This window comes from Geotrypetes seraphini, chromosome 2, assembly GCF_902459505.1.
Source record: "Geotrypetes seraphini chromosome 2, aGeoSer1.1, whole genome shotgun sequence".
Lineage (NCBI taxonomy): Eukaryota > Metazoa > Chordata > Amphibia > Gymnophiona > Dermophiidae > Geotrypetes > Geotrypetes seraphini.
In genome coordinates this window covers 32,577,721-32,592,631 of record NC_047085.1, presented here as the reverse complement: position 1 = coordinate 32,592,631, position 14,911 = coordinate 32,577,721, and the positions used below count along the sequence as shown (strand labels likewise).

The 14,911-nt window shown below is 46.8% G+C and overlaps 1 protein-coding gene across 3 annotated transcripts in view; it reads right to left on the bottom strand.

Annotated features, from left to right (window-relative positions):
- Nucleotides 1-11,120, bottom strand: part of KCNQ3 (potassium voltage-gated channel subfamily Q member 3) — a 362,225-nt gene extending 351,105 nt beyond the window's left edge. For all 3 annotated transcript variants that reach the window (XR_004537948.1, XM_033929424.1, XM_033929427.1), the window contains exon 1: nucleotides 10,124-11,120. Coding sequence is in view for 2 of the 3 variants with exons in the window: in XM_033929424.1 (XP_033785315.1) it covers nucleotides 10,124-10,452 (329 nt within the window). In the remaining variant the exon portion in view is untranslated. The remainder of the gene's footprint in view (nucleotides 1-10,123) is intronic.
- Nucleotides 11,121-14,911: the final 3,791 nt, after the last annotated feature.

Genomic DNA, 14,911 nt, shown 5'->3' with positions numbered 1-14,911 from the left:
CTAGGGGATTCCTGAGGTGGTTTGGGGGGCTCACCGTGACCTATATGAGAGCGGTAGTGAGATGATGACATGGCACCCTTTTCGTGAAGTTCACAGCAGTGCCCTGTAAGATACCCCACAATTTAGGTGCCATGTCTGGGTGTTCAGTCCATCACTTTGCAGACCCCTCCCAGGTCCAACAGGGCTTGTTCTAGGCGTTTTTGACTTGGACGAAAATGTGGTATAAAGATGGACAATTTAGCGACTTGGACGATCAGATCGGCAGGGTGTATAGTTAGCCGATTTTCGAAACAAAAAAAAATTTGGACGCATTTTTCAAAAATGTGTCCTAGGCTGTTTTTTTACTTTGGACGACTTGTGGCTTAGACGAAAACGGACTTAGATGTTCCTTTTGATTATGCCCCTCCACGTGATTAAGTACACTTGGAGTGACCTGTTAAAATCATTTTTTTATTTCCACAGTTGTTTTAAGCACTCATGCGCACATGCACGTAAGGTCCAAGGATGTTTCACACTTGATTTACCTTTTTTGGGTTATTACAGCTCACAACTATGGTAACAGGTTCGTCCTGACCAAAGAATAGCGAAAATTGGGGACCTACACATTCTTATTCACTTTTATTGATTTGCCTTTTATAAAATCTTTTTTGGAAGCACTTATAAGTAATTTTGGGTCTCCCAAGGTGCCGTATATTCTTCCTTTTGGGTTTTTGATTTTGAAAGTGGCAAATCAAAAAGCATTTTCCTGCATTGTGACAGCACAAAGTTGAGACGGTCAAATAAAAACTCTGTTACTTTGATTGAAATGAACTATAAATTTCTTCTCAGGCTCCATAGATCCCCAGCTTATCTTCATCGAGCCGAACTTCGTCTCACTGATACCTGTCTTAAATGTAATCAACAAATGGCTAATTTAGGTAATCAATTCTGGGCCTGTCCTTTGGTCCAGGGATTTTGGACTCAGCTGCGGCAACATATTACCTCCATGTGGCACCATGGCTATAATAACTGCCCAGAGATGCTCTTTACTTTGGAGCATCTCCCTCATGTGTCCCCGAAGGGATTCCGGTGTTTTTTGGAATGAGTTATATTCCTGGGGAAGAAAACCATATTGCAGTGCTGGATTGTAACAGATTCTCCCACCTTGTCTCATTGGCGTACTCTCATGATACTTCAGGCTTCTATGGAGCGGCTCTCCTTGACATCTTTGGATACACCACAGGGATGTTTGTTTTGTTCCATTTGGGAGCCCTTTTGGCTCACATTGACTCATAAGCTCGTAGTCATTTATTGAACCCATGATTAGTCATGTATTCAGGAAGATGGATTGTTTTGTTTCTGTGGGAATTTTTTGGGGGGGTTGGAGGGTGGATGGGAGGGTGGGGTGTTGCTATATTTGTATTGTGAACTTTGATTGTTTTTGATGTGCTTGATTATCTGGAAACTTTTCAATAAAAATATTTCAACATAAAAACTCTGTCAGGCCCAGATTCTCTTTGGGCACCAATATCGGTGGCTGCCCAAAAAGTGGCTGCCGATCGCATGTCAATCATGTGTTTCAAGTTTATTTAAAATTTCTTATACCGCCTAATCAAACCTTCTAGGCGGTGTACAAAAATGTTAAAAAACCGTCTATTAATTAAAATAGTTTAAAAACACACAACAACACTAGGGCAAATACTAACTTTAAAAGACTAATAAAATAAAAAATAAAAATAAATTACAAACAGAGACAAAAGGGAAAGAAGGGCTAGAACTACAATTTGTAAAGAAAAGAAAACATGTAAGGGAAAAAAACAATAGGGAGGGGATGGCGCCGTATGGAGAATTGCCCCCCCCCCCTCCCCCATCCCAGCAAAGGAGAGGCACTTGAAATGTAGACCAGGGTTTTCCAGGCCTACATTTCTGGTAGCTAACTTTGTCATGAATCACGCCTATGTAGGCGCTGTAGGCCTAATGCCACTTCTGGCGCTAGCCATGCCCATAGTGGTGTTAGGCAGCCTAAAGCGTCTATGGAGGCGTGATTCCAGTGCCAACTTTTTGGGTGCCAGTAGGCACCTTGAAACTCAGTAAAAAAAAATCATTTGAAAGGCGTTTTTTTAGTGAGCTTGGGCGCCTACTGGCGCCTAAAAAAATCCACGCTGTTTAGAGAATCCTGGCCAAAATGCAAGAGTATTACAAACTACCCCCCCCCCACCACCACCACCTTTTCACGAAACCGTGGAAGCAGTTTTTAGCACAGGCCGGCGTGCTGAATGCTCTGCGCTCTTCCAGACGAACTCTACGAGTGTCGGGAACAGCACAGACCATTCAGCGCACCGGCCTGTGCTAAAAAAAACGCTTCCACGGTTTTGTAAAAGGGGCGTGGGGGGGTGTAAAACCAAAACTTTAAAATACACCTATAATAGATCAAGACCTAATGCAGAGGCCAAAGTATTGATCAGGAGACAACACTGCCTCAGCATTTTGCCCCTGTAACAACCATATTTGAGACTGTTATGATTTTCAGCATGTTCCAGGTACCCTTCTACCCAAACCCTTGACTCCAGGATGTCTTGGACTTATCTTCCACTCATAAATTCCGAGTAATGATACAGCATATAGGAAAAAAGCCAAAACAAACAGAAAATAATCCCCAAATATGCTCGGTTGCACTGGTTGTTTCACAGCAAGCTGCAGTTTTGTATTTAATGTACAGCCAGATCCCACTTCCTAATTTTATTATGCTTTTAAGAGCTGCACTAGCAGAAAGAAAGAAAGTGGATTTAGCCAATTACGTTGGTGGATAAAATTTAAAAAGGGGCCTTTTTACTAGGCAGCAGTAAGCACTAATGCATGCTTACCGCAGGTTCAAAAAAACACATAAAACCGATCTAACACAGTCAGAACTGTCCCAAGCGTCACCTGCTACACTCTCTAATCCAGGGGTTTCCAAAATCCCTCCTTGAGGGCCGAATCCAGTCGGGTTCTCAGGATTTCCCCAATGACTATGCATGAGATCTATGTGCATGCACTGCTTTCAATGCGTATTCATTGGGGAAATCCTGAAAACCCGACTGGATTCGGCCCTCAAGGAGGGACTTTGGAGACCCCTGCTCTAATTCTTAGCAACCCAAAAAATGAACAAACTACTCCGTATGTACATCTAATGTCCTGATGTACTTCTAATGTCCTGACATATCATATGTAATCCGCCCTGAACCGCAAGGTAATGGCGGAATAGAAATCACTAATGTAATGTAACTACTGGGGGATGGGGAGGGCTCAGGCATCTCACGGCTTCCCAAATGCTAAAAATACTTTTTATTTTTTAGTGCTGAGGATGTGATTAGGGGCAGAGAGTGGGCATGTTCTGGCTAACCAGTTAGCAAAGCTACATCAGCACTTGCCCAGCGATTAATGTGGCATTAGTGTGCGAGCCCTTACCACCTAGAAAATAGGTGACCGTAAGGGCTCGCGTTCTGATGAAAACACAGTAATGGGGAAAGTCGTGTGTGGCCATTAATGGAGGAAATAAGAAACGCAGCCATTTTATTGCCATGCTAAAAGTGGCTTTGACGCAAGGGAAAGCCCCCGTGCTAATAATAGCGCTGGCCACATTTTTAGCGCAGCTTAGTAAAAAGCCCCCCTAAATCAGATCTGCTTTTCAGTGGCATAGTGCGGGGGGGGGGGGTGGACTGCCCTAAGCGCCATCTTTTCAAGGGCGCTTGGCGCCTCTTCTCCTCTCCGCCCCCTTCGGATGGCTCCACACAAATGGACTAGGAGCCAACAAGGAGAAAACGGAACTATTACTAATTAACAAATGGGGAGGAAATAGCCCAAGATACCAACTAATATTTAATGGCGCTAAGCTTTTCAGAGAGTGCTAAATATTAACGTGTGCATTAGTGGTTAGCGCACGCGTTGATTCAGTGCATGCTAAATCTGCGCTAAAACGCTTAGCACCTTTGTTAAAGAGGGTCACAATCTTCCATGGATGGGGTGAGACACCTAGGGGTAGGGTTGACTCCAAAGCCAGACATGACAATACAGATCAAACACATCGTGAAAAACGCATATGGCAAACTCTACTGGGTCGGAGGACTTAAACCCTACCCGCAAAGCAATGTCCAACGTACTCTCAATTTTTGACTACTGCAATGCAATCCAACTGGTGGAAGATGGTACACGGGTGGCGGACATTCAAGCGGTATGGAAGAGTTGGGTGTGAGCACCCTAGCAGTGGGAAAAAGTGAGGGGTGCATATGGCGGCAATGCCGGTGTGTCACTGCCCCGGGCGCCAACCTCCCCTTCCTACACCGCTGCTCCCTTTACAAGTTTTTTCTTTTGACCCTCAGGGTAACTCATACATCTAAGGCAGCGGTTCTCAATCTTTCTTCTCTTGTAATAAGCCTGACAGACAATAGTCATGTGAATGACACACGAAACACTACAGTTTTCAGCTGAATAAGGAGAAAATATCCCTATAGAAACATAGAAACATAGAAAAAAGCAGCAGAAAAGGGCTATAGCCCACCAAGTCTGCCCATTCCAAGTATCCCCTCCCCTGAATTTACTCCCTTAATGATCCCACGTGAGTATCCCATTTTCTCTTAAAATCCGTCACACTGCTGGCCTTTATCATCTGGAGTGGGAGTCTGTTCCAATGATCCACTACTCTTTCGGTGAAGAAGTACTTCCTGGAGTCGCCATGAAACTTCCCTCCCCTGATCTTCAGCGGATGCCCTCTGGTGGTCGAGGGTCCCATGAGCCAGAAGATATCATCTTCTGACTCGATGCGTCCCGTGATGTACTTATATGTTTAAATCATATCTCCCCATTCTCTTCTTTCCTCAAGTGAGTACAGCCGCAATTTTTTTAATCTTTCTTCATACGTGAGATCCTTGAGCCCCAAGACCATCCTGATGGCCGTTCGCTGAACTGACTCGATCCTCAGCACGTCCTTTCGGTAGTGTGGAGATACAGATGCAACGGTGGTGACTGCTAGGGTGGAAGACAGGAGAGAGCTGCAACCTTTCCATTTGAGGCTAATGACAGATGTGGGCAGTGGCGTAGTAAAGACGGGCAAACCGCCCTGGGCGCGGTCTTCCTAAGGGCGCAGCACCCCGCTCCTCTCCTTGCAGTGCGTGCATGTCCCTTGCCTTTCCCCGTACATTTTTCACTTTCCTGACACGGGGTCGCTGTCGGCGTCCGCATCGGCGCTCTCTCTGATGTCACGTCTGGGACCTGCGCCTAAGAAGGGACGTCAAAGGGCGAGCCGATACCGACGTAGGCACGCTGCTCATGACAGAGAAGTTTAAAAAGGTACGGGGAAAGGGAATGGGGGAGGGGCGCCACCGCCCCTGGTGCCGCTCACCCTTACTACGCCGCTGGACGTGGGGACCAGTTATGGACATTTTAAGCACCCAACTTTCGGATTCTCAACTCTCCCCAACCTGCAGCTCACGTGGTGGTTAAGAAACGCATTAATTTTGGGTGACACACCTCCCAGCTGTTGGTGGCACACTAGTGTGTCCCGACACACTGGGTTGAGAACCACCGATCTAAGGCTTTTTGAAAACTCTTCCTATCTGGTCAAACACCCTCAGCCTCGCCCCCTACCCCAGACCTGGGGTACACTTTCAAAAAGTGAAAGAAAGATTTCTTCTGCTTAAAATTCTCAAGAACACTTTATTGTTCAATTTTCAGCAAGTCTGACAAGATTTATAGGGGGAAATGTCATTATTTCCAGTTAGGTTAGTTCTACAGGTGCCCCGAGGAAGCCTGAATGATGTTTCCAGCTAAGATACAGATCTATCTATCCCAAAAATGAGGTTTCTAAAGTATAGGGCAGTGTATCGGAAAACTGTGCCGTGGCACACTAGTGAGCCTCCTGAGATTTCAGGTGTGCCGCGAGACGCTGGGGAAGAGGAGAGGCGCCGACTGACTGCCAACAGGACGTGCCCCTCGCCGTGAGAGACACATCCTGTAGGCGATCAGCCGGCGCCAGTGCCTCTCCTCTCTACGCATCTTCCCTGCTGGCACCCCCCACTGGCGGTTCAGAGCTTTTGCACATGCGTGTGATGTCATCGCATCGACGTCCGCGCGCTTCCAGATGCCTGGAGCCGCGGCCACTGCGTTTAGTGTGCCGTGGCTCAATAAAGTTTGCGAGACACTGCTATAAGGAATAATGTCTGTTCAAACAGAAAGAGAAAACAAACACATTTATACTCCTTTTTTTAAGGAAATGTGCTAAAGCAGGGGTAGGGAACTCCGGTCCTCGAGAGACATATTCCAGTCGGGTTTTCAGGATTTCCCCAATGAATATGCATTGAAAGCAGTGCATGCAAATAGATGCCATGCATATTCATTGGGGAAATCCTGAAAACCCGACTGGAATACGGCTCTCGAGGACTGGAGTTCCCTACCCCTGTCAGAATCCTGAGTACACATATTGTAGCATATTTACAAGGATTAGCACAGTATATTATCTCAAAATGAGGAGAGATTAGAGCAGGGGTCTCAAAGTCCCCTCCTTGAGGGCCGCAATCCAGTTTGGTTTTCAGGATTTCCCCAATGAATATGCGTAAGATCTATGAGCATGCACTGCTTTTAATGCATATTCATTGGGGAAATCCTGAAAACCCGACTGGATTGCGGCCCTCAAGGAGGGACTTTGAGGTCCCTGGATTAGAGGATAGACCCAAAGAGAGCCAGACAACAGCAAGGTAATCAAGAGGCCCTTTTACTAAAATGTGCTGAGGAGTTAATTTTAGAACAGCAATAGTTAGCCTAGGCCAGGGGTAGGCAATTCCGGTCCTCGAGAACCGGAGCCAAGTCAGGTTTTCAGGATATCCACAATGAATATGTATGAGATGGATTTGCATGCACTGCCTCCTTGAGATGCAAATCTATCTCATGCATATTCATTGGGGAAATCCTGAAAACCCGACTGGATTGCGGCCCTCAAGGAGGTGACTTTGAGATCCCTGAGTTAATATGTTACCGCAGCGATATGACAGCATGCGGTATGTCACATGTTGACTGCATACTACACTGGGTTCATAGACAAAATCGTGCGAGACAACGGCGCGCAGACAACTGAGCGCAGGGTTGACGGCGCGCCGAAGAAAAGCACTATTTTAAAGGGTTCCGACGGAGGGGTGTTGGTGGGGAACCCCCCTATTTTACTTAACAGACATCGCGCTGGCGTTGTGGGGGGTTTGGGGGGTTGTAACCCCCCTCATTATACTTGAAACCGAACATTTTGCCTGTTTTTTAGGGAAAAGGTTCAGTTTTAAGTATAATGTGGGGGGTTACAACCCCCCAAACCCCCCGCCTGTTAAGTAAAGTGGGGGGGTTCCCCACCAACACCCCCCGTCGGAGCCCTTTAAAATAGTGCTTTTCTTCAGCGCACCGTCAACCTTGCGCTCAGTTGTCTGCGCTCAGTTGTCGGCGCGCCATTGTCTCGCGCGATTTAGTCCCGTCACCCCAGAGCTGGGTGGATTGTAGGGGGAGAATGGGTGCGACAGAACACTACAGCTAGACCACAGTACTTACTGGGCACGGTCACTTGAGACGTTAGCAAAGGAACACCTAGCACTAATTGCGAGCAATCTTAACATGCAGTAAGCAATGCTTCAGTGTGATATATGGGCAGGGGCTCATGCTGGACCCACCCTCAACAGTTACAGCACAGACTTTGCATTTATTGCACACCAATATCTACCGTTAAATCAAGCTAAGTGGAAAAAAAAAACTACCTGGCCCACCCACTTCATTACAGTATTTTTGCAGAAGAAAAGCAATAAAATCTTGGATATTAATAGAAACACTGTACTTTCAGTCCAGAAACTATGATCTAGCACTCAGTTGCCATAAAACTCTCAGTCTCAGATAGAAAACATTTATACACCAAAGCGTCTCCCTGTTCGTAAGACCTGGGTCACAGACAATGAGATTGGAAGCCAAGAGGGCCCAAGAAACATTGGAACTGTGTAGCAATGGTGCTGAACAAGCTCGAGTTATTTTTTAAATGTTATTTCAGCATGCCTTGGGAAATGTTAATGTCCTTTTGAATGTATTCGGAGCGAGCACTTAAGCCAGAAATAATAATGCCCGGCACTAAGCATTTCACTGTAAAATTGCGTCCGGAGAAATTCCCACATCATCCTTCACAGCTCAGCTCTGATGAATGTTTGGTCACAAGTAGCAGCACGCTGTATGTTCTCACGACCCGCCTTGGCCAAACCTTACTGCAAATTTGCATCCATTAAAAGCATGCACAGTGTTCCAAATAGCAGGCATTATATGTGACACTGGGATGAGGGAAGGGGTAAAACACGGACCTCACGGACCTGACGGACCTCGCGGATCTAAACCCGTACGGCCTTAAAAATCTGAGGTCCGTGTCGGTCCGTGTCCATGGCGCTTGTAGTTTCTGTCGCTGACAGACCTCGAAGAGATTTTTAGCGCTGACGGATCCTAACACTTTTCCCTCCCTATGCTGAGACGGATCCATCAGCGCTAAAATCTCATCAAGGTCTGTCAGCGACAGAAACTACAAGCGCCACGGACATGGACCGACATGGACCTCAGATTTTTAAGGCCGTACGGGTTTAGATCCGCGAGGTCCGTCAGGTCTGTGAGGCCTGCGTTTTACCCCTTCCCCTGGGATGAGCAACTTCTGTCTTTTCACCAGTTCACAAGAGCGCTTAAAGATAAATTAGAGATTTTAAAAAAAATATTTAAAGTTCTAACCATTAGGTGAAAGTTTGGTACTGTATATTTAAAAAGGAAAATTTGTATATAAAAATAATATATAATAGTAGACCTGTCACGATGAGGCACATAAAGCTTAATCGCAATGAGATACTTGAGCGGGTGAGTGGTGTTGCCGAGATCCTGAAGACAGTGTAATAAACGAAATAACTTAGGTCCTTAAATAATATAAGGAATACTTGAAATAGTGTAGGATTTAAATGATTTATCATATATTTTAAGTGAAAAACCACATTTTGAGAGTGGCTTTAACTACTGTTTGCAGCATAAAGGAATACATTCTAGATTTGAAAATTCAAACTATCCACTACAAGGAGTAAGTACACCAATTATACTTTCCTATGTTGTTATATAAACTGTAGAATTCAAAATCACAGGCTTTATGTTTCTATTATAACGTTTAAAATCAATCTAAGGGCTCCTTCTATTAAGCCACATTAGGGCTTTAACGCACGGAATAGTGCGCGCTAAATTGCTCCACGCGCTAGACCTTAACGCCAGCATTGAGCTGGCGTTAGTTCTAGCCATGTAGCGCGGGTTTAGCGTGCGCTAAAAACGCTAACGCAGCTTAGTAAAAGGAGCCCTAAGTTTAAATTAATCATTTTAATATAAATATATGATTGAAACAGTATAATAGCCTGTGATTTTGAACTTGCAAGCTGTAAAGTGCCCTGAATATCAAGGGCTCCTTTTATCAAGCCGTGCTAGCGGGGTTAACGCACGCAACGTTTCATCACACGTTAACCCCTGCCCTGGCCTAAAAACTACTGCCTGCTCAAGGGAAGCGTAGCGGCTAGTGCGGCCGGTGGTTTAGCGCACGGTATTACGCGCGTTAAACCGCCAGCGCTCCTTTTATCAAGCCACGTTAGCGGGGTTAACGCGCGCCCCCGCGCTGGCCTATAAACTACCGCCTGCTCAAGGGAGGCGGTAGCGGCTAGCGCGGCCGGTGGTTTAGCGCATGGTATTACGCGCGTTAAACCGCCAGCGCTCCTTTTATCAAGCCACGTTAGCGGGGTTAACGCGCGCGACGTTTCATCACGCGTTAACCCCCGCGCTGGCCTATAAACTACCACCTGCTCAAGGGAGGCGGTAGCGGCTAGCGCGGCCGGTGGTTTAGCGCACGGTATTACGCGAGTTAAACCGCCAGCGCTCCTTTTATCAAGCCACGTTAGCGGGGTTAACGCGCGCCCCCGCGCTGGCCTATAAACTACCGCCTGCTCAAGGGAGGCGGTAAGCGGCCGGCGGTTTAGCGCGCGGTATTACGCGCGTTAAACCGCTAGCGCGGCTTGATAAACGGAGCCCCAAGTCTCGGTTAGAAAAGCACAGCACCACATGTAAACAGCAGTGATAACCCGGCACTCACACGAAAGCATGATAGAGCAGCGCCCAGCCTCTGGGTCTCTCCAGCGCATCGTAGATCAAAGTCTGGCACCTCCGGTACTTGGCATTGTTCCTCTTGACAGGTCGGCTGTAGCCCAGAGGCGTTTTGGCCAAAAGCCCGGCCCCCGGGGGGTGTCGTTTCACCTCGTCTTTCCCAGCCCCCACCAAGAGCAAAGTCCCGTCTTTATCAGCCCCGGCCCCCGCCGCCAGGGAGCCCTGGTCCGGGTCGCCCTCGCTCAGCCCCCCTTTCTTCTCATCCCGCTCGCCCGCACGTCCGGGGGGGCTGCTAGCGCTTCTGGATTTGAGCCCCATCTTCCTGAGCGGCCCTCACTGGTGAGCACGGGGGGAGCCCACGGGACATCAATGCCATGATCTGAGAGGGGGTGGGGGGGGGAGTTTCAGCTCGCCATCGGGTCCCTGGAAAGCTCAGGCGCAGGGACAAAAGAGAGGACGGCGCGGCGGGGTGGCACTTTTAAGAGCCAAGCTTCATCTCGGCTCGACCCCTAAAGAAAAGCACCATGAGAAAAAAAAAAAGCAAAAAAATAACCCCTCCCCAACCCAATCTCAAGCCCTCTTGCCCCCACCGATCCGCTCCTCTATTGTATGCTCCCAGCAAATCGAGACTTCATCGGCATCGGCCGTGGGCCCTTTCCTTGCAGGCGTTCAGCAGAAGGCGCCCGTCTCCGCAGGTTCAGTCCAGACCCCAGAAATAATCACGACCACGGGTATATATAAAAAATAAAAAAAAAAGAGCCTTCCTGGATGGCAGCGACAGCCGCTGCATCCTCTCGTCAGCAGCAACCCAGCAGGCTCGCGCTGGACTCGTCCCTGCGGCTGCATGTGTCCTCGCGCTCAGAACCTCCCGGGGTGGGCAGAGGGGGTTTCGCCCGACGCGGCCGCCTGGAGGAGGACGCGGCCGGGCGGGTCGGAGAGCAGGTAGGGGGACCGCGGCGCTCTGAGAACCGCGGCGGGGACGGAGCCTTTTTTTTTTTTTTTTTTTTTTTTGCGGGGGCCGACGCTTTCCGGAGACGCCGGAGATTGAGCGCGGACGCCCGGTCGGGGAACCCCCCCTGGCGTCACCCTCCGTGCACCTGACGGCTCAGGAGTCCCAGGCAGGAGGCCACGCCCCCGGTCCCGTGCTTTGCCCCAGTAAGAAACACGTTTGGAACTGTTTGATCTCCATGGTTACAGTCTCAGCCTGTAAAATGTATCCTTCTGTCAAAAAAAACCCCACAAAAACCAACCTCAGAGTGTCTTACAGTTATACTGATTTTCCTACCAGGGGAATTCAACTAGAGAAAGAAAAGGGAAATAAAAATATATTCTGCATAATATTTGTCTCGATTGCTTTACAGTGAGCAGGTCCCAATCGTATTGTGCTTCTAAAGGCGGCACTAAGTACAAAGAGATAAAGTGGTTTTAGTTCATTAAGCTGGTGGTTAAAACAAATAAAATCATTAAGAGCTCCCATTACAAGTTTTTCTTTCATCCCAAAGGGTTTTTTTATTTTATTTATTGGATTTATTAATCGCTTTTAAAGGGGACAGGTTTAGAACCAATGCTAGGAAGTTCTTTTTTACCCAGAGGGTGGTGGACACATGGAACGCACTTCCAAAGGTTGTGATAGGCCAGAGCACAGTAAAGGGGTTTAAGGAAGGTTTGGATAGGTACCTAAAGGATAAAGGGATTGAGGGGTACAGATAGCAGCAGAGGTAGGTTATAGAAGTAGAGGTAGATTATAAAGGTCAAGAATTCACTTCACAGGTCAAGAATCTGGTGGGCCGCCGCAGGAGCGGGCCCTGGGCGAGATGGACCTCTGGTCTGACCCAGTGGAGGCAACTTCTTATGTTCTTATGATGATATTCACCCAAAGTGGTTTACTGTGCATTGAAGAGTAATCAGGTGCTCTTAAGTATCTAAGCAGCTAAGGTTTTTTGGAAATTTGGTTCATTTCCTGTCAACAGAAGCGCTGCTGAGGCTGATCTTTCTCCCATTTCCAGAACACACACACACACATCCTAGTCAGGAAGCCTGGAGACAGCCTGAACAACTGAATGGCAGACCTGGGGAATATTTTCACACAGGGACAAAAATATTTTATTTAAAACTTATAATCCTTAAGAGCATTTTATTTTTCAATTTTCAGTGAAACTCTCAAATGATTAGTTATTTTTCACCTAGACTGCAGCGATAATCGAAAGTTTAATGAGGCTGCCTAGATGGAACGTATACGTTGTGACTTAGACGATCTAAAAACAGGTCTAATTGCCCAGAAGGTATCCAAAGTGACCAGATAACCACTGCAGGGATAAAGTACAGTGATCCCTTCCCCCCTCTCAACCACCATACAAATCGGAATAAAAACGTACATACCTGCCTCCAGAACATCAGCACCTAGCATAGGAAAACCTAGTAGAGCTGCACAGATGAGGCTTAGAAACATAGAAAAGTGACGGCAGAAAAGGGCCAAGGCCCATCAAGTCTGCCCACTCTATTGACCCTCCCTCCTAGCTACCCTTTGAGATATTGTGCTCTGATGACCCATCCCCTTAACTCTACCCTCCTAGAGATCCGACCTGGGCATCCCATCTGTTTTTAAAATCTGCCACGCTGCTGGCCTCGATCACCTGCACTGGAAGCTCATTCCAATTGTCAACCACTCTTTCGGTGAAGAAATACTTCCTGGTGTCGCCATGAAACTTCCTGCCCCTGATTTTTAGCGGATGCCCTCTTGTGGTCGAGAGTCCCCAAAGAGAGAACATATCATCTTCCACCTTGATACGACCAGTGATATACTTAAATGTCTCAATCATATCTCCCCTCTCCCTATGTTCTTCGAGAGAGTATAGTCGCAATTCATTCAGCCTTTCTCCGTACGGGAGATCCTTGAGCCCGGAAACCATCCTGGAGGCCATTCGCTGAACCGACTCAACTCTCAGTATATCTTTACGGTAATGTGGTCTCCACTAGCCAACCCCCCAGGCTTAAGTAGTCTGGGGGGTGGGCTAGTGAACTATAGAGAGGAGGACCTTGGCCCATAAGCCACTCTAACCACTGCATTCATGGTGAAAAATTTAAGTCCCACAAAACCCTACTGAACTGCCATATAAGTGCCACCTGCAGCCATAAGGGCTATTGGGGTGGTAGACAGATGGGTATGGTAGGTTTTGGGGGTGTTTGGGGGGGCTCACCATGACCTGCAAGGGAGTTGTGGTGAGATTCTTATGTGGCACCCTTTTTGTTCATCAAATACAAACTCATCCACAGAAAGCGATGGTAGCGCAGACCCAACACAGTCCGTGTTTCGGCTATTTTAGCCTTCTTCAGGGCTCCTAGGAATGTGTAGTATGTGGGATTACCAGCTAAGCTGATCCGTTCTTTACAATTAGTACAAAATTTGACAGTACCGTTATTAAATGGTTTGGGCCAAGTATAATCATGTTACTCCCTTTCTCAAAAAACTGCAATGGTTGCCAGTAGCTGAAGGTGGTGTAGGTGCACCAAAGTTGGTATCAGGAATCATCTCATTATTTGTCTGATCATCTTCATTGGTATATACTACGGCATGGGCAGCAGGACGCCTTTTTTGTTTGGGGGTGCCCAAGCTCCGCCCAGGGCAGAATTAATTCTTTGAGGGCCCCTAGGCACCCAAGTACACTGGGCTGCCCTGGCCCTGCCCCGCCCCCATTTATCTGTTTTCTTATTTACTTCTTTATTTCCACTTGTAAATCCCCCTTCCTTCCTTTCCCACCTACTTACCCAGGACTTTAACTCTGAACCCTTTCCATGCATATATAAAAGTGTTCAAATATTTGTAAAGCAGTAATACTATCCGAAATATAAGTCTATATTAATAACCAAGTTTACAACGCCTCTCAACTGCCTCACTCTACATCAACCAACTGTAACCCATATGTGCAAAGAAGCATGGGATGAACATAGAGGATCTAGAATCAGAAAATAATATTAAAATATTGAACAAAGGCCAGTACTGGGCAGACTTGTATATGAGCTAGAGAGGGCTTCAATGGCTGGGAGGGCGTAGATTGGCTGCAGTAGGTTTTGACGGAGATTTCGGCAGTTGGCACCCAAGCACAGTACAGGGTAGAGCTTTGCATTCTTGCCCAGAAATAGCTAAGAAGAAAAAATTTAAAAAAATTTAAATTGAATCAGATTGGGCAGACTGGATGGACCATTCGGGTCTTTAGCTGCCATCATCTACTATGTTATTATGTATAAACAACCAAATCTGTAACTCCTCTAATGCGTTCCAATCCATGTATGTTAACTTGCAACGAAACAAGGCAAGCAGTCCACCGAAGAATCCAACATGAAACAAAAGAGATTGGTAGAAAAATAAGGAGATTCAAATCAGGTTAATTCAAGATGCTCCCAAGAACCATGCCTGATGCATTTTGCCCAACAAGGCTAGTCAACGCTAACAAAAAACCATGTCTTTCATACAAACAGAACACAGAAAACACCTTCGCCTAGTATGGAATATGTAATCACAAACTAACCTCTCCCCTTTTACAAAACTGTAGTATGGTTTTTAGCCACGGCCAGCGCTAAAAAATGCTCTACAATTTTGTAAAAGGGGGATAAAATAGAAATACCTAAACAAAGGTTAAATAAAACCACCAAGAAGCTGGATTGCAACACCACAGAAACAGCGATGCATGTCCCCTAAAGCAAAAAAATAAATAAATAGAAATTTTTTTTCTACCTTTGTCTTCTCTGGTTTCTGCTCTCCTCATCTTCTTGTCACTCT